The sequence below is a fragment of the Liolophura sinensis genome, chromosome 10 (assembly GCF_032854445.1).
Source record: "Liolophura sinensis isolate JHLJ2023 chromosome 10, CUHK_Ljap_v2, whole genome shotgun sequence".
Classification (NCBI taxonomy): Eukaryota; Metazoa; Mollusca; class Polyplacophora; order Chitonida; family Chitonidae; genus Liolophura; species Liolophura sinensis.
This window is the reverse complement of record NC_088304.1, coordinates 16,267,348-16,292,023: the sequence shown is the minus strand read 5'-3', so window position 1 is coordinate 16,292,023 and position 24,676 is coordinate 16,267,348. Positions and strand designations below refer to the sequence as shown.

General features: G+C 39.4%; 2 protein-coding genes across 2 annotated transcripts in view; one reads left to right on the top strand and one right to left on the bottom strand.

Moving 5' to 3' along the window:
• Positions 1-1,735: 1,735 nt before the first annotated feature.
• Positions 1,736-10,110, bottom strand: LOC135476345 (CDP-diacylglycerol--inositol 3-phosphatidyltransferase-like). The gene is made up of 6 exons (XM_064756344.1): positions 9,934-10,110; positions 7,535-7,669; positions 5,963-6,116; positions 5,584-5,665; positions 5,053-5,134; positions 1,736-4,476 (listed from the first exon to the last, which is right to left on the bottom strand). Exons 1-6 carry the CDS (start codon positions 9,971-9,973, stop codon positions 4,310-4,312), a joined length of 660 nt encoding a protein of 219 aa, XP_064612414.1. The 5' UTR covers positions 9,974-10,110; the 3' UTR covers positions 1,736-4,309.
• Positions 10,111-10,281: 171 nt separating this feature from the next.
• Positions 10,282-24,676, top strand: part of LOC135477225 (uncharacterized) — a 43,508-nt gene continuing 29,113 nt past the window's right edge. Inside the window, exons 1-2 of the mRNA XM_064757394.1 lie at positions 10,282-10,436; positions 18,834-19,884. Coding sequence (XP_064613464.1) covers positions 10,299-10,436; positions 18,834-19,884 — 1,189 coding nt within the window. The 5' untranslated portion in view covers positions 10,282-10,298. The remainder of the gene's footprint in view (positions 10,437-18,833; positions 19,885-24,676) is intronic.

The following is a 24,676-nucleotide window of genomic DNA, read 5'->3' as shown; positions in this document are numbered from 1 at the left end:
TGCTCCATTTACAGCTTGACTGACATCCACATTAACTCATTGTTCAATTTAGATAAAGCTAATTTAATCTAATCCGTGGCATTTGCAGACTTCATCGTATGTATCTCAACCCGTCAAGATAACCACCATCATATTTTCAAGTTCAGCTTGAAGACCTAAATCAAACACATTAAATAAAGTATTTGAACTGCCAATCGTTCCATCTAATGAATCACAGCAGTCAGTGTCCAAGTATGAATTCGTTACAGATAACGGTAAACCTAATTCTGTACATCCTGAGTTTGTGGGTGCGTTGTGCTTTCGCTGGTATCTTACCTAAAATGGAGTAAAATGTACTATATACAAGGATTGTCCGACAGAACGCATGTAACACTCCATGCGTTTGAGTGTTTGGAGTTACCTGCTCTTATCAAATGAATGATTCTGGGAATTACCAACCCCTTCTTATCACTGGTATTGGTATTCAGAAAAAAGGAAAACCATAAATAGCTGTATCACTGTAACATAGTTAGACAAAGTTTTACCAGATAAGAAGATAATTATACAGGCATTCGTTAGGCTTTTCGGTTTTCCGATTAATGTATTTCCGCCTATACTGGAGGTGATAGATGGACACATGTATGGATGAAAGTCCACGTTAACCACCATGGCTACAAGGTAAGACATCTCACCAATGCGGGCGATGCGAGTTCAAGTCCAACTCATGCTGGCTTTCTCTCAGGTCTTATACATGGGAAGGCCTCGGGATCTGTCCAGCTTCCTCAAACCGTAATTCTGGCCACAGTCGTATAAGTGAAATATTCTTGTGTAGAATGTAAAGCCCAAATCAATTTGCAATGCGAGGAAGGACATATTGATCTGAGCTCTGAAGACGGTTAGTCATTGCTCAACCAGATCTTGTGTTCGAATCTAGCTTCTGTTGCGGATTTACATCATGGGACTTTTCAGACACCAGGCGAGGTATATTGCAAAGTGAGTCAAACACAAGTAACGACGACAAAGAACAGACATGCACCCATACATTTTCTTTTCTTCTTGTTAGCCTAGACCAATCAGAAGGATACGATCAAATCATGTTCTCGCGATCAAAAATAAATCACTTGCATCAGGGTGGTTGCAAAGCAGACGGTTCTTTCTTTTATTCATTTCGTAGTGGTTTCGGCTTGTATACAAGAATGTTCCATTAAAACAAGGGCGGTCATGCAAGCTTATGGAAGCAGAAGAAAACCGCCACCCTTCCCCAGGCATACACTATTTACGTGAAAAACCTCCAGATGCATGACCAGTTTTTTAATCTGACGTTCAGTTTAGAACTCTCTGCATCGACTGAAAATGCCATAAACCGATCATACATGGAAGTACATTATAACTACATCTGTAGCTAATTCCTTCAGTGAAATGTACTCTGAAGTAGTCGAGAAAAAAAAAAAAAAAAAAACAACCGAAAACGCCATACACATTTAAAAGCATGCATTTGTCACATTTTTAAGTACATATTGTTCACGTTATAAGCTGTGTTTAATGCTCCATGCCTCTTTATGTTAAATATTCTGTAATTAGCGTATTTGAGATTCAATATAGCATACATGTAAGCACAATACCTTAACACCTATAATACAGTGGATTAACGCTGAAAACTGTAAACAGGCCAATATCCTATATTAATGTCAGAGCAGATGACACCCTGGTGCTAACCGATTCACAGGAGTTTCAAAAAGGTGGGTCAGAAAATTACTGCATTTCACCTAACGCTTCGCCTGTAAAAATACACCTTCAGAAGCACATAAAGGTCCTAAAATAAAACTTTTGATGCTACCTCTTAGTTTTTTATAATAAAAATTCATCATACTTCCTAACACACTCTTAAAGGGCCCTTAAGGGTGATTGAACTGTACGGAATCAAGAAAAATGTGTCACTTGAAAACAGCTAACCTTAAGCTGAAATACCCTGATCACAAAAAGCTAATGCTGGGTAAAATGGCTTATTTCACGGTTGTCATCAAACTTTTATCAGTGTTGATTATCTTGTTTTTCGGACTACAACTGTATGATCTAACCTTTCCAATGGAAGGTCAGTCTCCTTCAAATGAAATTATATTATAACCGCCCTCTTGATGTCAAAGTTGTGTTTATGTAATATAAACAAATATTTTTCCATACAGGGCGAGTCATAAATTTTGAACACATGATATTTATGGAATGTGTTTCCTGCTATAGCGGGAGAGATAACACATACATTATGTGGGCGAGATAACACATACATTATGAGGGCGAGATAACACATACATTATGTGGGGGAGATAACACATACATTATACTATCACTACCTAGGGAAATAATTCACACAAATTAAACATACTGTACAAACAAATATTACGCCCTTACACCATTTAATACCGACTTCCCACGATGTACGAAAACCTCTCAATCATGCTTTCAATGATGATGTATACTGATCAACCTGGAAACTGCTTGATAGAGTTCTATATTTAACTACCCAGGGGGTATAGCCAGTTTCTAATATGCTAATAGGATGACATTTTACATGTATCATATGCAAACAAATTGTGACCACTAGATAAAACAATTCATCTGATCAAGGGCAGTCAAAGGCTCAATTAAACAAAAACAACAACAAAAAAAAAAACATTTACAAGTTACATGCCTAAAGAAAATATGATACATATCAAACTAAATGCAGTCTCAACAAAAATAAAAAAGTATAATCAGTAAAAGATGAAACAGAAAAAAAATTACCAGGTTGAAACATTTAATTTCTATACATGTCATTTTAATGTAATAAAGCTAAAATAAAGGGTAGCACTGGTTAAAAAGGTGCATGTACTTGTACAGTTCATTTGCTCATACATAAAAGAATAATGTCAAATAATAATAAATTATTATATAATAAAGAATAACACAATGCCTATGTTTGAGACTAAGCCCTCTGACCTCTGTCTTTGGAAAAAGTGCTGCTGTCCCTTTATGCTAATGACAGTATAGTTAAATTAAAATACACAAATATGTACAACCATCCCTGGCAATATACTTCAAGACTGACAGAACATTAAATGAACAGCATTGTATGTTGTCCTTTTGCTTATTTCGTATTGCAAATCATCCCCACAAAAATTACAAAAGTCTCTGAAGGGGATAATACAAACAAGTGCAAGATTATGGGGAAAAAATTTTTATATGTTCATTTATTTATTTGATTGGTGTTTTAAGCCGTACTCAAGAATATTTCACTTATACGATGGCGGCCAGCATTATGGTGGGTGGAAACCGGGCACAGCCACACCCATCCGCAGGTTGCTGTCAGACCTTCCCACGTACGGCCGGAGAGGAAGCCAGCATGAGCTGGACTTGAACTCACAGCGACCACATAGGTGAGAGGCTCCTGGGTCATAGCTAGCGCGTTAACCGACTGAGCCATGGAGGCCCCCCATATATGTTTGATTACGTTTTCACGTGGGCTTAAATCATTAGAACACCACACTATCGTATAACAGCTTCATAAACAATAATAAATAATGCCCATATTCCACGTCATGATTTTGTTTATTTGATTGGTATTTTATATCGAACTATAGTATGACAGCGGCCAACATTACGGTAGGAGGAAACCAGCTAGAACTCAGGGGATTCCACATCGTGAAGAACATGTGTAGATAGTGCTTTCAGGAAAGATGAGACAAGACAAAAAGTTGAAAGACGCCTCATAAGTTTGTCTTTTTTGACACACCTAAGCTGTATCCAGCAAATTTTCAGAATATTTTTGGATAAAAAAATGTGGACTACTCGAGACCACATTTTCGCTTAATGTTCCAATTTCTACAGTTCACCAGGTGATGAACTCTGATGGTTTAAAGAGATGATGGTTAAAAACGTCATGCTCAAGTAAGAATCACTGCTGCCTTTTCTTCTCTCACATAGAAACAATAAATGTGGTAACTCAATGATAACACACTAGACTTCCTCATACAATAACTTACTACTTCAGTATTAAAGACATTTACCACAAATGAAATATTATGTCAGGCTGTCCTCCAAGGGCCTGTTTCACAAGGCCTTCTTGTTGTCATTGTTACAAGACAGTAATTACCATGGCAACCATTAACAAATGTTGCACTGTTACATCTCCATTGCTCTTATACATGTATGTATGTATGTACATGTAAATACCACATGTACATGAGTTTGCGATATAGCCCTCCAACTGTATGTGGGGTTACATTTTAGAAAGCTCTCACAAACATTTTGTATATATCTGTATACATTTACATTATGCTATGATCACAAGTACTCCTTAATCAGCCTTGTTCCTTCTGGCCTGTTGCCTCTCCGCCACATCTATGGTCACTACATTCTCACAGGCTGCCCACAACTGAACCACGCTGATTCCGCTCTTCACAATAGCTAAGGGACACGTCAGCACAGCCAGGACTGTCCACAAGCCCACATTGAACAATGGCACTACAACCAGGAAAGTTTGAAAGAAATTCTTATCAATGAATAATTATCCCATCATAATTGTTATCACTGTAATTATATATATATATATATATATATATATATATATATATATATATATATATATATATACATTTGATTCATACTTCCTTATACTAAGACTGTGCTCTAATAAGGCAGTGTTTCCAAAAGCAGAAAAATGTGTGCCTCCATCAATGATATCTTGTGTAGTCAGATGTATAACTGAATCTGTACCAAAATAAAAAGTGTGTATTAAACTGAGAAAGGGTGTGTTCACAAAGAAATAAATGTGTGTTTGTGACAGTGAGCCATGAGAAAAGAGTATCTCATGGAATGTGTGTTTGTAGGCCCTATAGTATGAGAAAACAGTTCTCAACGGAGGAAAAAGGACATTAAGTACACTCTGTGATGAAAAGTGTGCCGTGAGAAAAGCGAAAAATAAAAAAAAATACCTCTGCATGAAATGTGATTTTGTGACAAATAGTGTGAGATTAGAGAATAAAACTTTAATAAACATTTAACAGTACTGATTAGGTAATATGGGACTTCAAAACTTACAGACTGGACCACAGGTGAAGTGACACAGGTAAAGCAAGCAGTAGAATAGCTCGTTAGCGGCACACATGGTGAATAAGATCACCTGAAAGAGAAAAAGACATGTACCTGTGAGCTGGTCTCCTGTTGTAAGGTCACAAAATCCACCTCACTTCAGCAGTTACCTGTCACACCTCCAGAGTGAGTGAGTGAGTGCTTGGGGTTTAAGGTCGTACTTAACAATTTTCCAGTCATATGACAATTAATTAATGCTGAATGCCAAGCGAGGAAGTTAAAACTTCCTCTTTTTTAAGGCCTTACGGGTGACTTGACCCAGGATTTGACCCTGGATCTACCGCTCCCGACGCGGATGCTCTACCAACTGTGCTACTGGAGACGGTCACCTCCAGAAGTATGGTAACAAAATCCTCCTCACCTCAACAGTTACCTGTCACACCTATGGCAGAAAATCCAGGCAGAAATTTCACCTGAAACTATTTCAGGGAAGCAGCAACCGTCCCTTTCCTTAGCAGCAACCAAAATATTTATACGCACCTTGTTATGGTAGTAGTGACGCAGAATCGGATTGGCGGAAAGGTCAATGACCTTATGACTGGTGGACCCTTTGATTAATGAGCTGCAAAAAAAAAATTCATGTCATCAATATAAATGCAACATACCGAAAGGTATTTTTGCAACATCATAAGACCAACTGCATTACATCTAAAGAAGTATTGCCGGGAACTATTGCATATATGGTAAAAACAAAACAAACAAAACCCTCACATGAAAAATATAATTCCTTAGTAAACACATATACATGTAGCTACAACATACTTACTGTTCGCCTTCCAAACACAGCTACGAGAACAGCAATGATGACCTCTTAGAAAAGATACAAATATTAGGAGAACTATAAAATTCGCGAGCATACCTCTGAGTGTGAATCCAGTGGCTGACAATGTCTATAACCATACTCAGCTGGAAGAAGAACATGTAAGAAGGGTAGAGATAACACAGTGTTGCCAGTAGACCCATCGTCGTGAAACGGTCTGTCACCATGTCCAGTAACGCTCCCAAACGGCTACCTGTCAGTGGCAAATACAGGAGAATTATGAAAGCAGAACAGTGTGTTCATTATTTACATGTACAACTACATGTAGTCTTACCAGGGCTGAACCAAGAAGGGAAACCAGTCAGGTGAAGCAAGAACTGAGACCTTGACCTAGAGATAAATCCAGGGCTGAGAGCAGGACCAAGAAGGGAAACCAGCCAGGTGAACCAAAAACTGAGACCTTAACCTAGAGATAAAACCAGAGCTGAGAGCAGGACCAAGGAGGGAAACCAGCCAGGTGAACCAAAAACTGAGACCTCGACCTAGAGATAAAACCATGGCTGAGAGCAGGGCCAAGAAGGGAAACCAGCCAGGTCAACCAAGAACTGAGACCTCGACCTAGAGATAAAACCAGGGCTGAGAGCAGGGCCAAGAAGGGAAACCAGCCAGGTCAACCAAGAACTGAGACCTTGACCTAGAGATAAAACCAGGGCTGAGAGCAGGGCCAAGAAGGGAAACCAGCCAGGTCATCCAAGAACTGAGACCTTGACCTAGAGATAAAACCAGGGCCGAGAGCAGGGCCAAGAAGGGAAACCAGCCAGGTCAACCAAGAACTGAGACCTTGACCTAGAGATAAAACCAGGGCCGAGAGCAGGGCCAAGAAGGGAAACCAGCCAGGTCAACCAAAAAGTGAATCCTTCACCTAGAGATAAAACCTGGGCTGAGAGCAGGACCAAGGAGGAAAAACCAGCCAGGTGAACCAAGTACTAAGAGCTTCACCCTTCAAGCCAGGTGAACAAAGAACCAAGATCTCAACTTTAAATCAAGGCAAGTTGACCCAAAATTGAAACAACCACAGTGAATAACTTGACCTAGATGGGAAACCAAGTCAAGACGAAGGCTAATATTTGGGCCTAGGTGGGAAACCAGAGCTGAGAACCCAGCCTAGATAATACCAGGGCTTAGACAGGCAATCAAGGCAGACACCTGGAACTAGGGAAACCAAGTCCAAAAAATGGCATCATCTGGAGTTAGTCAGGAAATTAGGGCCAAGACCTGGGGCTGGTTTCATGAGACTCACTGAGCTAAGTAAGCCCTTAACTACCATGTATGTTGTAGAGATATGAAGTGCAAGGGCAACTTAACCCTAAGTAAGCTTCATGAAACTGGCCCATGGACCTAAATGGGAAACCAGGCCTGAGACCTGGAGATGGACTGGAAACCATGTCAAATGAAAACCTTGAGACCTGAACCTCAGAGGGAAACCAATGCTGAAACCTGAACCCAAAGAAAGAACCAAGTCAAAACAAAGGCTGGGACCTGGGCCTGATTCCTGAGACTAGTGCAGGAAACCAGGGCTCAGACCGGAGCTTTTAGGTAATGAGCACTGAAGAAGTGCCAAGACATTGACAATTGTCGTGAAAAATTAATTTTGGTACAATGTTTTCTTACACTGATTAAAGTATCGTGCAGCATGACCATCCAAAGCATCGAGGAAGCCACTCAACAGGTACAATGTGGCTGCTAACACATGATTAGATGGCATGAAGTAAAATGAGGCCAGGGCTAAGACCACTCGTACATAGCCTGCAAACAGATAAGACACATGATAATTTCTCATTACTGAATACAATACACCATTAGGGCAAGATGTTCATGAATACCAATGATAGTATGTGTCTAATTTTCTGTTCAGTAAATTTAACTAACTTCTGTACAATTACTGGTATGGACATGTACTGTATTAAAATGACCACCTGTTTTTCAAATGGAATCAGGAATCTTTCCTTTTGTTGAGTTATGTTGACTGGATCCTTCAGTGAAACCATGATCATTGACTGTAACCCAACCAACCCTGCTTCTCTTTGGCTGATTGATACAACTTGTTTTTTTAATTTCTTTTTCAGTATCTGTTCTTATCTTTTTCACTAGCCAGAATACATGTAACAATTTATGTATGTATACATATACAGTATGCTTGAGGTACCTAACAATTTTGCAGTTATATGATGACAAAGAGTCAATAGAGTCAAGACACATATATTGTGTCTCTTCTGGTGGTAGGGCAAGTCCATGCTGCCAAAGCCCACTACCCCTGAACAGATATGATGCCCCGCCCAGTCACATTATACTGACACTGTGCCAACCAGTCCTGTTTCCTTGCTTTAGCCTTTGAGTGCTGAGTGCCAAGCGAGGCAGCAACAAGTACCATTTTAAAAGCCTTTGGTATGACCCAACCCAGAATTAATCCTGCAGTCTCCAAACTAAAATAAGTAAACAGGCCTGCGCCTGTTTCATTGGTACACAAATTCATCATCAAGGTTTTGCACTGTAAACAACAAACCACTGCGTTGTAGGCCCTATGAAACAACAACAACAACAAAATGTATGAGTGGAGGAAGAGTAACTTCTTCTCTTTTCTACCCAAGTGTTCACCACAGGCTATGATTTGGCAAAAGCCAGACAAGCCAGATAATTTGTCAATGGAAACAATTCACAGATCAGATTATTTCCTGGTCCAGCTCGCCTGCTGTGGATTTATCAGTTTATGGCTTTCACACCTCTCAAGCTGATGTACAATCCAGTGATAACCAGCTAAGTACCATTTCTAAACTCTTTGGTATGATGCAACGCAGGGATAATCCCGCCGTCTCCAAACTAGAACAAATAAAGAAATAAGTTAACTTTTCAAAATCTGTCGTCACGTACCCTACTTTTTCTTATTTGCTTGACTGATATTTAACACTATTCAAAAATTTTTCATTTATATGCCAGCTGTCAGGTTTTGGGAGGAGGAAAATAAATCTCCAGTAACCCTAAGCAAGGAAAGTGTTAACACTCTAGACCACACTTAAAGAAGCAGTCAGAGCTGAGAGAGCTGTATCTGAGCATATGTCAGACAAAGAATTGAGGTTTTACCTCTGATACATTTGTTGCTCTGCCTACATTTTAACATTGAATATTCACTCAACCTGGGTTCTGTAAGTGTAAGCTGACATGGACTATTTGAGTTATATCTCAGCCACTGCGTCTTTTCCCCATCCCTCATCTTCATGATTTTCACATAGGCCTTGCTACTGCTTCCCTTGTCCGAGTTCGCTCTGAGGTTATGTTGGGCAAAATTTTTTTCAGACAAGGATGGCCTCAAACAAAGTGATACAGTGGCTGTGGCAGTTTGTGACGGAGTTTGAAGCAAAAAGTACCCATCAAATATGTCTCCTCAGCCTTAAGTTTGCAGGTCTGTACATACAGTACAGCTGCATTCTAGCTGAACATCCTACGCCCATTATGGCTCCACGGTCCGTGTATGGAGGTTGCACCATAATCGGATCATGCTCCGCCAAAGCTGTGAAGGTACATGGAGCTAGCTCTGACACTGATTTGGGCCATCCTTGGCCGAACAAAATTTTTGCGAAGCTAACATCAGAGCAATCTTCTTCACTCTCTTGTCTTAGTTTCCACTAAAACATCCACACTACTACTGTCAACATACATATCAGGACTTGACCATCATTACTACTGACAAACATTGAATTAAAACTAGGGTGGTACAGTTATAATATTTGACACATTCTTCAGCTCAGGTTGATGTTTACATCATGTGTCATTTCATTGAAGAATTAACTTTTTTAACGAGCATCTGAGAGGGAGGTTGGGGAGATGAGGGGAAAGGTCAACGGCTAACAATGAAGAGTAAACTCAGCTTTACATCCGGCATATTTAACGAAGGAGTCATCGAGCGACCAAAAAACTTTCGTGGCTGTTTCTGAGCGTGGGCTGTGATGGTAATGATGTTCATCCTTCATCAGGCTTCTCAACATTAAGTGACCACATTCCACCTTGCTGCTTACCTATAAGATTCGGAACAAACAGGTAAACATTTTCCTCCATGACTGCTGCAGTTTTAGCCGCCTGACTATGATGCGCGGGCGTGATTTCTTTCAACGTGGCAAAAATATGTCGGTGTGCGAATATAAATTTGTCGGTGAACTCAACTCGCGTCGATCTAATCACGATCGCACGTTGCATATATAATCAAAACATTGACATTCAGGTACACTCGGTTTGTTCCGAAACAGTTGCAGACATTCACACACATATCGGGAGAGCTGCGAGTAGTGGAGATCACTATAAGCGTTTTCTCGTTGTCTCTCGTCCTGAACGAGACTGCCTTGGCGACAGGCTCTTGGAATATTCAACATGGCTGTCGGAGAAAATGGATCGTGAAGATGAAACTGTGGAAGAACATGATAAATATGCCTTCTTCCTCGGCTCGGCTATAAGAAGCGAAGACCCAGAGCAATTCCTAACAGTATACGATTCAATCATCCCCAAAACATTGCCAGAAACTTCGGTGGGTGGTGTTTTTATACGAAACTCATTTACTGTGCCATGTTACAAAAAATTGAGAACAATATTTTGATTGAGGTGTTTTTACGTTGTCAGAGTGTCTCCTACACAGCGATCCACTGCTAAAGTATCATTATTGTCACACTGTAAGCATTTTCGCTGCTTAGAGACACTTTATGCAATCGATTTGATGGTGTACTTAATGTACTTGATGTGCAGGCGTCTGTTGATCAAGCGCCCGTTGGCTAATATCCCACCCATTCAATGCTGACACGGACAGAAGTGACATTGAACAGAAGCGATGGGGCGAGGTTATTTCTTGAAGAATAGGACCCTATTCTCATATATACTTTAGGACAGTCACATCATTTTACCATCCAAAGGTTTTTATTCGCCAATATGATAGTCACCATTTTATGCATTTTCTCATCCTAGGTCATTTTGACAGCTGTGATCAACTTTGTTGTTTAATCAATATAATATTCTTCATGATATACATGTAGGGCTGGACTTACTGTACAAGTGGCTGTGCAGTTTGAATGTTTCGGAACACCTAAGATGTGCATTGATATACAGGACAGTCATTCAGCCTTTGAAAGAAAGGTACAGCATGTATTAATATATCTGGGAAAAACATTCAGTTCTCTTCCCAGCATGTACTGACCTTGTATGTCTAGTTTTGGAAAGCAGTTTCATGAGGTGGAGCTACTGTGAAGCAGGACCTCAAGTCATTGATTGATATGTCAAAATTTGCAGGATTATAGTGTGTTTCAACTGTAACTTTCTGTATTTAATGAAATTTACCAGTTTAAGGTCCAGTTCTGTTTGTGCATATATATATATATATATATATAATATGTACATGTTCATCTCTAACTGGCATGAATACATTGTATTTTGATTTAGCTCTGAGATCAGTTGGACATATATGTGTCGCTTTGGATCGTTACATTCACTAAACTTCTGAATACATATCCCCTCATTATGTGGGAGTAAAAAGACCATAATGATCAGACTTTGTTGCCACTGTTCTTGTCAAAATCATCTTTTTTCACAGTTTCCTCCATTCATTATTAAAACACAAATTAGAGTTAAAACTCCCAAGCAAGTTGTCAGTCCTACTTTTTATAGTGCATATCTTCTTGGTTTCAATCTTTTTTCTCTGTGATGCCGAGTAAGGCGAGTGTAAATTGAAAATGGCGGTGAGCAAAGTTTGCCTTGCTGATGATGTACCATTTACATGTGTGTTGATTGTGATATTATGGTCTTTACTATTACATGTAGGTAGTGTGAAGTTATAATTACTGTAGGATTAAGGGAAACATGTTGTTGTCGCATTTAGCTGACATATTGAGGGCAGTACACGTGAAAAGACCAAGTTCCTAGTTGGTGAATTGAAGAGTACAGATATCATTACATTGATGTGGACAAAATTTTAACGCATTGAGCCTAGAAATAAGCTTTATGGTTGTATTTCAAATTTTGTTTTAAGTCAGAAATGGCCTTCTGGAATCAGCCCCTGTTTCGTTCTTCTCAGCTTAACTTTCAGAAACAATATTATTTTTTTGACAAAATCAGTTCCAAATTTAGACTTCCGGTACCAAACTAAGCATTGTAAAGAGAATTTAAAGTTTGATGTAAGTCCTACATGATTTTGTCAGTGCATGCTATCGGAGGCACACATTCGCAAACATGCTTTGGCTAATCTTAGCTTTTAGGAGCCTTTCTTGTTTTTGTGTATGCAATGAAAGTATAACTGGAACACTCTTATACCACCATTTTCAAGCTCCAAATAGGCCCTGTGCCTGTTTCATTGGTACACGAATTAATTATCAAGGTTTTAGACTGTGGAGACTGAGCTGTAAGCCCTATGAAACAACAAGGAAATAAAGGAAGGGCAACTTCTTGTGTTTGTTACCCATGTGTTGACTACAGGCTATGATTTGGAAAAAAACAAGATAATTTGTCAGTGGCAACAATTCATAGATCAGATTATTTCCTGGTCCAGTTCACCCACTGTGGCTCTTTCATTGTATGGCTTTCACACCTCTCAAGCTGGTGTTCACTCAGGTGATAGCCAGCTAAGCATAAGAACTAAATCCTCAAAGTATTCTGTACAACATACGTGGCTACAAGGTTTGTTTTTTTTTTCTTTTCGAATTTTAGCTCCTTAGTTATTGGTGTTAGCTGAAAATGAAATTTTCTTGATTTTTTTTTTCTTTTGTCTCATTTTAAAATTATCCACCTTGGAATATTTTGGGGAGTGATTTTAGCTGGCCTGTGCAAAGTACAGGCACAGCTTATGTCGTACACTGAACATCGGCGTCAGCATCCAATAACAGGGAAAGCAATGTTAAACAAAATGTTACGGGTGGTATCTTAGAATGTGCGACTGGTATTGAGCTCAGGATTTACATACATGAAGAGCACAATAACACAATTTCATCATTGATTAAATACCGTAAATTACCAGATTCCTGACTTAGTGTATGGTGCATTAGAATCAATGTTAATCAAGGTGTTAAGGTTGGTATCTCAAAAAGCACAGCATGTATTGACCTGAAGTTTAACATGCATATAAAACGCAGTGACGCAAGTGGGATGTTCATTCGCTGATGCTCTGTGTGCATATTAATTAACAAAGTCACTATTTCAGTACTTTTTTTTTGCATTCGTGTGCCTCCTACAGGCGAACTGTTTGGTAGCCTCGCCACCAAATCTATGTGTACTCTTGTGAATACTGGGTACTCTTGTGAATACTGGGTATGGAGGTTTTAGGTGTGCTACTTTTAGCTCTCCTATAAATTACAAAAGACATGGACTGCTTTTTGGGCCCAGATCTCAGATCTAATATAACTACATGTATGTTTGGTGCATGCATGTGCATTTAATGTGTATAACATGCCTCTTACTTAGCTAGTCGGCCAGAGATGAGAAAAGGATGGCCAGACAGTTATTTTCAATTTTCATTTTGGTTTAAACATGGTGTCCAGATTTCATTTTTTACCATCTCTCCCATTTTAGAATTGCTGAAAACATGCAGTGTAAATAGAATTTATTTTGTCTTTCACATGTGTGTGGATTGCTGACTTATCCTGTGCTCTTAGTTTTATTTACATATACATGTATTTCCATGTCAGAACAGACTGGATAACACTTTCAAAACACTTTTAATGCCAACACTTAAGTTTTTCTGGTAAGAAATGAATCTTCACAGAAACACTGTAAGGCGAATGTGTCAGTCAGAATCAAACAAAACATTTTAAAAATTCCCAGATTTAGGTGAAATGCAGAATTCGGAATCTGATACCTGAATGCAGCCTTCTCAAACATTGATCATGACGTAATAGTAAAACAGCATGAATACATATTGTAAAACGGATTTGTTTCACCGCTTGTGACCACTACAGCAGCATGATGTAATAGTAAAACAGCATGAATACATATTGTAAAACGGTTTTGTGTCACTGCTTGTGACCACTATAGCAGCATGATCTAATAGTTAAACAGCATGAATACATATTGTAAAACGGTTTTGTTTCACCGCTTGTGACCAGGCTGTTTCAGGTGATCAAAGCCATCTTATAAACTTGTAATAATGGAACAATTTAGTAGGCATGGCAAAATTTGCTATAACGCCAGGGATATTTGTAATGTATAGTTTGACATTGATTCACATTCATTATTCATGAATTACGTTCAGAAGTAGGAGAGCCCCCTATGGTGTTCACTGGTGAAGGATCATGTCTGCAGTCTGTATTAAACACCATTAACTGATCATTCAGACACTATGTATGCTCTGCTCTGTGACCATGGGTAGACTAGGAGAGACACTCCACATCTGCTGTTATAAGCAGCTCACCCCTGTCAGTAATCTGCAGCTTGGATTGATCTCAGATAGAGATAATGTTTAAAGCCTATTATTGTCGTGTTCAAACCCATTGCAATGACTGTCTCCATAAGTTGAGATGTATGTATATTGGCAAGTGCACATCTGTGTATGTTTATGTGATGTCTGAAGTCATCTTGTTGCCAGAAAGGTTGAGTATTCACTTGGTAGTTGTGTGCTTGGAGTAATCCTGAAATACAAATGGTTTGACAAGAAAAGCAGAATTTTTGGGGCACCTCTGCATGATCAATATTTTAGAATATTCAGATGGAACTTCTGCTTCATTGCTTAGGCACACACGTTCTCTTTTGTGTGGTGTTTGTTGTTTGGAATGTTATTCCTTCCATGAAACATTTTCTGATGATGGTTTATGCTGAAACAAATTATACATGCCTGGAGGAAAGAAACTTTGGGCTCAAAACTTTTATTTTAGACTTTAAGTCTTCCGAATGTCTTACAAGTATGCAGCCAAAGTGCCAAATCACAGGGGAATAGCTTACATGATCAAAGTGGTTAAATGTATTGAATTACATGTACTATTTACTTATGTGTATAACTCGAGAACACACCTGTTTCCACTGATGTCATTCGGACACTGTTTTGCTGTTAAGTCTTATCAGCATGGGATATGGATGAGAAAACGTCAACTTCCCGCTTTCTTTAACATGGCGTAGCACATGGCCCAGTGAGAAGTCCATATTAAAAGTTCAATCCCTCTTCCGAAATAAGCAAGATTGATGTCTTTTAATGTTGATATATCTCAGGTCAGCCAAACCAGTGCTTCTTCAACTCTTTTGGCTCAACCAGTGTTAATTTCCATGCGTCATTGATAAACTGGTATATCTCCTTTAAGGCCAGGAGCAAGCTGGCATGATATATATGTGTGCATGTGTAAATTATCTGCTTTGTTGGAATTTGTAGACTTGGTCAAACCATAATATGGATGTATTTGTCTGACCTTTCACCTGTTAATCTGTACATGGGAAGCATTATTCTACTATAGAGCCCAGTTATTTAGGACACAATGCAGACTTCAGAAATGTTGAGGGATTACTGTTTTGCTCGAGGCCTTGAGGAAAATTAGTGAGCGCTTAATTTTGAACAGACCCAAAAGGCCACAAACTGAGACATTTCTTTATGATGTGCTTGGGAACACTGTAAATGATCCTGAAGTCCGGAATTCCGAGGCGGCCATGAGATGCACCATGTTAGAACATTCAGAAACACAATGTTGTATCACTTGTACCCTACCAATATATGGTTTAAAAGCAAAACAGGGTTTGAGTAACATAAGAGTAAACAGCAGCTACTTCTGGTTATAGAAATAACTCGCGTCTGATTGGTTAAAACTGATATTAACATGGTGGCACTTTCAAATGTTTTAGTGTGTGTGTGATTTTGCTTACTTTGAACTGGAGAAAGAGACATGATCATTAAACTAATGTTTATTTTCTATCTTATGTAGAAAGTGCATGTGATTGTTGAAAATTTAATCATAATTTTGGTCTTGAGGTGAAGAATATTTGTTCTTGAGAATCAAACAATGTTCTACCTTGAAAATAACCCTATTTTGAATTATATGCAGTTGATTTCATCAGTAGCGTTGTCTACATATGTGATTTTAGATATCAAATTTAATTTTTTATAGAGTTAAGTGATGTTGCTCAAGATGCCCAAAAATCATATATAAACATCTTGGCTTATATTTCCAATCAGACAGTTGACATCAAATATTTTAAGTTATAACTGCAGTAGAAGAAATCAGTTGCTTCACCTGTTAACCATTCAATTTTTGTGATTTGGCAAAGGTGTGATCATGGCCATGTGTTGGTTCAAGGTTCTAAGGGTATTATGTTCTAGACCAAGCTGCTCTATGTACTATCATTTAGGCTGTATCGTGTGATCAGAGAAAAAAGTAATTTTATTCATATGGTTTTACAGGTGGGTTACATGTTCTTGTGTCTTTACATTGAAAAATAGTCACTACGGTTTCAGCACTTGCATGAACGTGTGCTTAAGTACACACTCGTTAAGCAAGATTCTTCTGTTATGATTTGCTTTATTTTTCAGATATGACATGAACAAATAAATGAAAGAAGAGTACATGTACTTAATGAGTTAATTCTATAATCCACTGGAGCCTCTGTGAGTGGACTCATGTGGAGCCTCAGTGGTTGTCATGGGAATGGAATTAGGTCAGTGGTAGGGCTATCTGAAGTGAGTCTGGGAGGAGAGCAGACAGGTCTGAGCAGAACTGGAGCGGGGCCCTGTACATACATGTATATGTAGGTAGATCAGCAGCCAGCCGCAGCGCAGCCACATGGGGGAAGCAGGCTCATTTGCATTGTGCACTGCTGTTTTACCTGGCCGCTGTAACTGACATGTATTTAGATCAGGTACTGGCTGGGGATTTGTTCAGCCTTGAATCAGCCCTTCAATGCTGGAATGAAGCATTAACCTGCAGAGAGGCAAACACCGGTCGGACAAGGAGAAATTTACATGTACTTGTGTGTAGAATGTGCATGTTATTGTAGACCTGAGCGTAACATTGTCCCACAAGCTATCTAGGTCGCAGTGACCTACTTAGATCACCCTCTCCTTAGAACTAGGTAAAGCCCGCATGATGGTAGACATCACTCCTCATAGCAACCACTGCTGTTTTTCCCTGAAGCTGGCTGACTGGCTCATTCAGTGAGGTGTACAACAGGCACGTACTGACACCATGTTTTGTCCACCTGTGGTTTGTATGGCCATAATGGCCCATCGTTCTGTTTTGTGCTAGCCATAAATATATATATATATATATATATATATAACAACGCAAAACACTGTCCGTGAAGCCCACACGTGTTGAAAGTGTGAACGCACATCTAATACTGGGGAGTTGAGTTACGTGTTTTCCACCCCTTTGTGCATCACTCTGAAATGCGTGTTATAGTGTCCACTTATATGTATACTTACGTTTCACTTATGTGAAAATGGTTTTTCCTTCTGATATCTTTTGTATGTATCAGTTGATGTGTAAGTGAATGAATTACTGTACATGTACATTTGTACCTCCTGGTAGTATTTTGTGTAAAGATGAACATTTACATGCTGTCAGCCTTGTTCAGATTTATCCTGATACCTAGAGTTATTACAATTATGCCATTGGAAAGTTGGCAAAAGAATTTGATGCCAACGTAACTGTAAGTCAGGTTGTCATTCATCTAGACTTACAGTAAAAAGTATGTACATGAGCTTTGATGTTCTGTAAACAAGAGCAAGGCAACAGTGTATTCACAAACCAAAATTTCCACTTCTGTAGGTTTGTGATCTTTTCAGCACTCTTAAAACTATTATGCCCCAAAATCTGGAAAAGTATATTTATTTTATATTCAAGACTACACTGACACAACACACTTTGTGTGTGGGTGTACAATACATATGCACTTCATTGAATGTGTCTTTGTGTACTGATTTACAACATCTGAGGGGTCCTCCGTGGTTCAATCATTTAGCGCGCTGGCGCAGCGTAATGACCCAGGAGTCTCTCACCAATGCGGTCGTGAGTTCAAGTCCAGCTCATGCTGGCTTCCTCTCTGGCCGTAGGAAGGTCTGCCAGCAACCTGCGGATGGTCGTGGGTTTCCCCAGGGCTGTGCCCGGTTTCCTCCGACCATAATGCTGGCTGCCATCGTATAAGTGAAATATTCTTGAGTACGGCGTAAAACACCAATCAAATAAATAAATAAATAAATACAACATCTGATTGGTTGTTTTGGTATGTGTGCATTTTGGGTAGTCGCACTACGTGTAGTATTTTGTCATATATATTTGTCTTGGTGTAGATGTATAGGAATATGTATATAGTAAATCGTTTGGTCAGTATTGATTTAATTTTGTCACAATTTGGTGTCCGGGAAATTCCGTTGTGTATTTCATGTAACTAGTTGCAATTACATGTGCCTGATACGCTAAACATTTGTGACGTGTTTTTGACTTAACTTGATAAAAGCTGAATTGCATAGCTATTTAAAGCTTGTTATAATATCATTCAGTTAGATGAAATGGTTCTACCTGCTGTTATTTGTAAATTTTGAGGTATCATCCCTCGAGCTCAGTACATGTAATGTATGTAATACACCTGGCATAAAGCACACTGAACAATGCGATGCGGGGTTAAATATACAAGGCTTTTGGTCTTGAAGTACTTGACCTATTAGACCACTTTAGAGCCCATGAGGACTCCATCTGTATTTTGTTTGGGTATGGTTACTGTTCTTTTGTCATTATATTTCACTTCTGGCTACCCCTGAAATTGAAAAGAAAGCAACTTGAAGTAATGTCTCTGCCACTGGTAAACAGCCACCTCCCTGGGCGTTCCTAACAAATTTCTTGCCTAAAGCTTGCAGCCAAACCCAGGAGGGCTGATTTGAATTTGCATGGTCAAATGGCAATGTGAAATTTGGAGTTATTTTATGTGGTAAAACAGTTCAAGGATAATGTCTTATTCATTTGGTTGAATGTTGCAGGTTGAGCGTATCAAGGAGCGGGCTCGTGACATAGCCGGGCTACCAGAGAAGGAGTTTCATGAGTTGGTCCTGAACGCCCGAGACTATTCTCTGGCTCAGGACAGGCAGCTGAAGATGACCTCCTCTGCCTCCAGCAAGGAAGCCTTCTTCAGCGCAGTAGATGGCGACGATCTACGCTACATCGATGACGAAGAAGACGCACATGATGACGACGTCAGCACAGATGACTCCCGCAGCCCTCCCAAAAATGACCGCCACATCCCCCAGCTGATTGGCCTGTTGAAACCTCCTGATCTGGATGATGATCTGGAGCCAGTGGGCAGTGACTCTGGGGTGTTTAACATCAGCAAGGCCACTGGGACAGCCAGCATGGATAGTGGCTCAGACAAACAGGATGACAGCGACACAGAAATCCCTTACTCTAGGCTGAACTCCTCCAGCAATGCTATGCCAGCAGCCCCAGTCAAAGACAAACCTTGGGATGAGGCGTACCCGGTAGACTCTGACAGTGGGTCACAGCTGGAGCTGGAGTCACCGCGCAGCGACACATCACACTCCAGCGGGGCTGATGCCCGCCTCAACGCTTGCGAAGAGGTCGAGATGGAAACCTTTCGCATTGACCGCACTCGCAGTTACGGGTCTCTTGATGCAGACTCCACGTGTATTCACAAACATTTGTATGGTGGCCGGAGATCAGACTACAACCATACTTTTCCCGTCTTGAAGAAGGAAAGCCACACAGACTGTGATGAATTTGATGTCTCTGAGCTTCCAGATGCTGTGTGTGATGACAGCAAGACGAAGTATGGACAACGCAGTAGCTCTGCTAACATATACCCTGTGAAAAAAGTGTCAGCAAATGTTGACGAAGGTTCCATGTTTCATAAAATGAGCAGTCAAACGGACTCGGATAAAAAAAACTTATCTTACTTTAGTTCTCGTTCGTACAGAAACAGCAGTTCATTAGATAGTCCGAGCCGTTTGTCAACGTTTAAGTTGAATGATGATGATGATGACAAAAAGAAAAAGAAAAAGAAGAAAGGTTCCAAAGGTGAGATTCTGTATTATGGTTTGACTATATTGAAATTTGTTTTTCAGGAATACATCATGAAACTTCAGGGGTCAAATTAGCATAAACATGCTGTGAGTGCAGCAGTTGATCTTGGTAGCACGCTCAAAACAACATTAGACATGGGGTGTTTATAGGCCATTTGCTGAGGTTAGTGAAATACAGCGATTTGTTAAGTGGTGTGCATGGTTTCACTTAGGCTTAAAAAGTTGGAGTGGAAATGCACTCAAGATAACTTCATTCGGGTAGAAATTTATGTTCATGTACCACCTTGTTGACAAGATTTCTGTTGGCATGTAAGGTTTGTTAGTCGGCTAAGTGTTTTTTGGCCGACTACTGCAAGTGTGCTACGTCGAAAAGTAACTAGGCCATTTTACAAAATTAAAACTGTCAAAAGCCAAGCCAGCTTACTGTAGGCAGATATTAGGCTACTCTGCAGGTATTTGATTGGTAGAATCCACGTTGATACATGTAATTGTTAAAGTGTCTTCACAAGATAAATAAATCAAATTACTCTGCATGAAAAAATTAAGTGACACAAAAGATATCTTCTTCTCATACATGTAGAGAAATGTTACATAAATCTGCTGACCATGAATAGTTTGCAGTGAACATAATGTGTGACACTACATATAAGGTAGACAAAATGATATAGAGCCCAGCTCAGGTATCACGGAAAAATATTTTAAATATTCGATAAAGTTGTGATATGAAGCCGAGAAGTTGAAGTTCAGCACTGGGAATATGGCACTGACAGGCATTTCAGTCCAATCGATATCTTGTAGAAGCCTTTGTGAACTTGCAGAACTTCGGGCCAATCGCAAGCATTAAAAACGTGGTTATATTAAGTGTTAAACTGAAGCATTTTGATGCACATCTATATGTACAGGGCACTGAGAATGGTTACCTGTGTGATAATATTAATATCTAGGTGTTCATGTTGGGCAGGAAGTTGCAGTAACTTATCAGGGCGATCTGGCGACAAAAGCACATCGGGAGAGCCGTTGCTTGAGAAAAATGTTGTGACATTGCATTATTTTGCCTTAGTGAAGTCAGACTTATTATGAAAATATATTCAGCAGAAAAGACTCTGTTTCAAATATGAATGTCATGCTACATGTACATGTATGTTTGGTAAATTTCCTGATGTCAGTACTGCCAGCTACATGTAGGCCTGATGCTGATGAAGACAAACAGGGCCACTGAAAGACGACGCTTGTACTCCCGAAGATCACTCTGAACATGACCATCAAACTCAAAGAAACATCAGCTGTTAAAAACTGAAAAGATCTCAGATTCTTTAGTTGGCTATCTGGCTTTTTGTTTGTTTGTTTTTTTCTCGTGGTCACATTGTTTAATGCATTAAGATACAGGAAAGCTTTCGAGTTCTGTGACGTCACACTTGATCCATGTCGGCTGATGAAGTTACATACTTGTACATAACATGCCTCAGTGTCATCACCATGAGTAACTACGTGCAGGTAGTGATGATCATTTGCTATTTATTCTGTTGATAAGCAGTGTGGAATTTTTAAACTACATCTCTGGAAAAAAAATAAGGGAATCAATTCAGATTCCATTTGAGCTGACTTAATGTTCACTTCAAATCAAAGTCAACATACATGTACCTACCTGTATATGTGTGCTTGCAAAATTTTGCCTTCATTATGCTAATGCCTTGCAGTGTCTCTGTCTAAGGTAATGGAATGGAGAAAACATATAGTTAATAGCCTTCAACATCACTGGACTGTACTGTCAATGTGAGTATTCACATGTGTCATTATGTTTGGTTCTATTGTTAGCACCTCTTGTCATTATCAGTGTGCCAGATTTGTGAGGTTTGACTCAGCTTTCATTTGCACTCACTCAGTGGTGCAGAAGATTTCTAGAAGCTAATTCCGACTTCTGGTACATTTGCATGTACATGTAATCAGTGTTGCACTGCTATCAGATTAATCATGCTCAAGTTGTAGTGGCTTGCTCATAAAAGGGAGATAAGTCTGATTGATACAATTATTCTGAATGGGTGGACAAGACCCATGAACAGGTGTTGTTACGGTCCATCTGATACGTGTATGCATTTTAGGCAAGTCTTCACAATTCTTCAAGTAATGTTCTGTTCATGTATGGAGGTATTGTGATATTTGTCTTTGAATCCTGGTATCTACCTGTACACATGTGGGTACCTGTACAGGTAATATGTATGGACGCATGCAATATATTACCTTTAAAGTGTGAGATAAAGTGGTGTCCTGCATGTGTTGTGAAAATATGCATAAAGTACACATATGCATCATAAGAAAATGTAATGCCGATAGCTCAATTCTTCTGGAGTGAGGCATCAGTGACTTCCTCATATTCCTCAAACTTCACTGAAGAAAGCAGAGAAACATTTATTACTTAAACTACATGTCAAACCAAACTTCAGCATGTGCATCACTACTTTTCTTTACATGTGTATATTCTCTGTTTGAAGGTGAATGTACAAATGTATATCAAGAGTTATTCTACATGCCTGTAATGTACAAATAGATGAACAGTGCTTCTTTCAGAGGCATTTAGGAATTGGAATGGTATAGATTGACAGAGGCATTACTTATGGATACCAACACCAACAATCCAGGAGTTGTTCTCCATAAGTAATGCCTCTGTTATCCATAAGTAATGCCCCTGTCAATCAATACATGTACAGTGCCACATGAACAGATCCACGTAATTTTTTTACTGAGTGTACGGAACATGGGCATGTACTGTTTACGTTCCAGTAGAGGGAGTATCGATACACATCTTAATAATGCACTTTCTCTACATTTGAAGGATAGTGCGCATGCATAAATCGTTACATGTACACGTACTTCTGCCTGTACTGGGTGATTTTCGTGTTTGTTGTGTGTGCGTTAGGGTGGTAAGGGTTGAATTAGGCTGTTGTTTTGGGAAGGAGTGGAGGTCGGGGGTGGCGGAAATGTTGCACAAACCTAGTCCTGTCTCTTGCTATTTCCTGGTCAGCCACTGATGCAAATAAATACGTTTGTTATCATATCTACTCAACACTCATGAACAGGACATATACAGTATGCCTAGACACGTGTTGGATGGGCGATGTTTCAAACATGTCAGAGCTGGGCAGAAAAACCGCTGTTTATAGCTCAGTGATTGCGTGTACATTGTGCATGTATTTTTTGGAACTTCACTCTGTCATGTCAGATTGAAAGATGCACTAACAAGTGGCAGATTATTCACAAAAGTGGATTGATCCATCCAATTTTTTAATAAATGTTTTTTTTTTTAACTATTGTGTACATCAAGTGCAACACTTAATAGTTTCCTCTTCCGTGTTTTGTGTGTTTTACTTGGTGATGTGAATTTTTGAGATACGTACGTGTACAGGTGTGAATGTTTAAAGCGCTACTTCCAGTGTGAACAAGTTTAGTAACAAAGATCGACATAATCTGAATTGCTTTCCTAAACTGGAAAACAATCGCACTGTATTCAAAATGCTGTCATTAGTTTCGGAGAAAAATACAGAAACAAAGGTTTTCTGTCGTTTGTGACGTCTTGCAAGAACACATGGCATCACCCATTGCTGACGTTTCATATGCGCATGACTACCTAACTCAACGTCAGATCTTCCTGATTGAAGGTCACACACAAAATAACATCCCATCACATCAGCAAAAGTTGACGGAAACTGCTGAATGTTTTATTTTTTGTGGACTCTTGTTTTTTAGTGTTTAAATAGTGTTTTCATTGTATATCTTTCTGAACCATTGTGTGAGGTCTGTTCCATAGGGTGTCCTTCATATCATTTTAATATTTTCACCCAGCTTTTCAAGAAGCACTGTAAAACAGTTATAAGCAATCTAGTTGTGTTCATACCTCAGTGAACCTAAGGAATATTTAGCTTTGGCCTCCCTATGCACTACTGTACTGTTGCTAAAAACAGACAGGACCTTGCCTTTGTAAAATATGCATTTCATAAATATCATTTTGACTCATCACATGCCTTAAGTACTGCACCAAATCAGATAGTTATTTCTAGTGAGATTTCTTTTTTTTTTTTGTTAATTTACAATAATTTCGGTAATCACCAATGTCATCAAGGAACACAAGCCAAAACAGGTGATTCAACGTGTATACAGCTCTAACGAGATCGTGAAATGGTAGTTTAGCTGGACCTAGGCCATGTTCAAGCCTCCAGTGTCCACCAAGTGGTCAATTTTTGTGTTTTGGGTCCTTGCCGTAGATTGAATGAAACACAAGCCTCTGTACTGCTCCGACTTTACGAAATTAGGCTCAGCACAAAGCCTACAGGTTTGCCCTTGTAACTAATTCCATTTTCACCCACGATGTTAGAATCAGAACATACAGGCCTTATCAGTGTAGGCTGTAATGATGTAACAATATTCATTGTTTTTGTTTTGGGCGGGTGGGGAGGTGACTGAGTGTATTCAAATATAAACAGCCAAGTTGTATAGATATGCAAATCACAACTTCACACAGGTCTGGTTATAGCCTTTAGAGTTCCAGCATCGTTTGTGGGACCCATCAGTTGCAGCAGACCCAATGGGAGCACATGTTGTTTTGGTAATTCTTTTCAGCTCTTTCTGCATTAAATCATTGTGAAATCATTAAAATACACCTACTGATACATACCTCCGTTTTACTGAAATGGTTTAGTAACAAGGTCAAAACGAAAATCCAAGAAAATGTACAAACTTCACTGGGCACGTGAACTCTCCTCTTCTGGTCTAGATTTGGTGGGAGATTTCACAGT

Excerpts from the sequence above, each read along its gene's own strand:
- LOC135476345 (XM_064756344.1), bottom strand. The coding sequence starts at position 9,973 with ATGGAGGAAAATGTTTACCTGTTTGTTCCGAATCTTATAG. Across the intron at positions 6,117-7,534 it reads TGCACGATACTTTAATCAGT|GTAGCCGTTTGGGAGCGTTA; the intron begins GTAAGAAAACAT and ends TGCCACTGACAG. Across the intron at positions 5,135-5,583 it reads GTCACTACTACCATAACAAG|GTGATCTTATTCACCATGTG; the intron begins GTGCGTATAAAT and ends TTTCTCTTTCAG.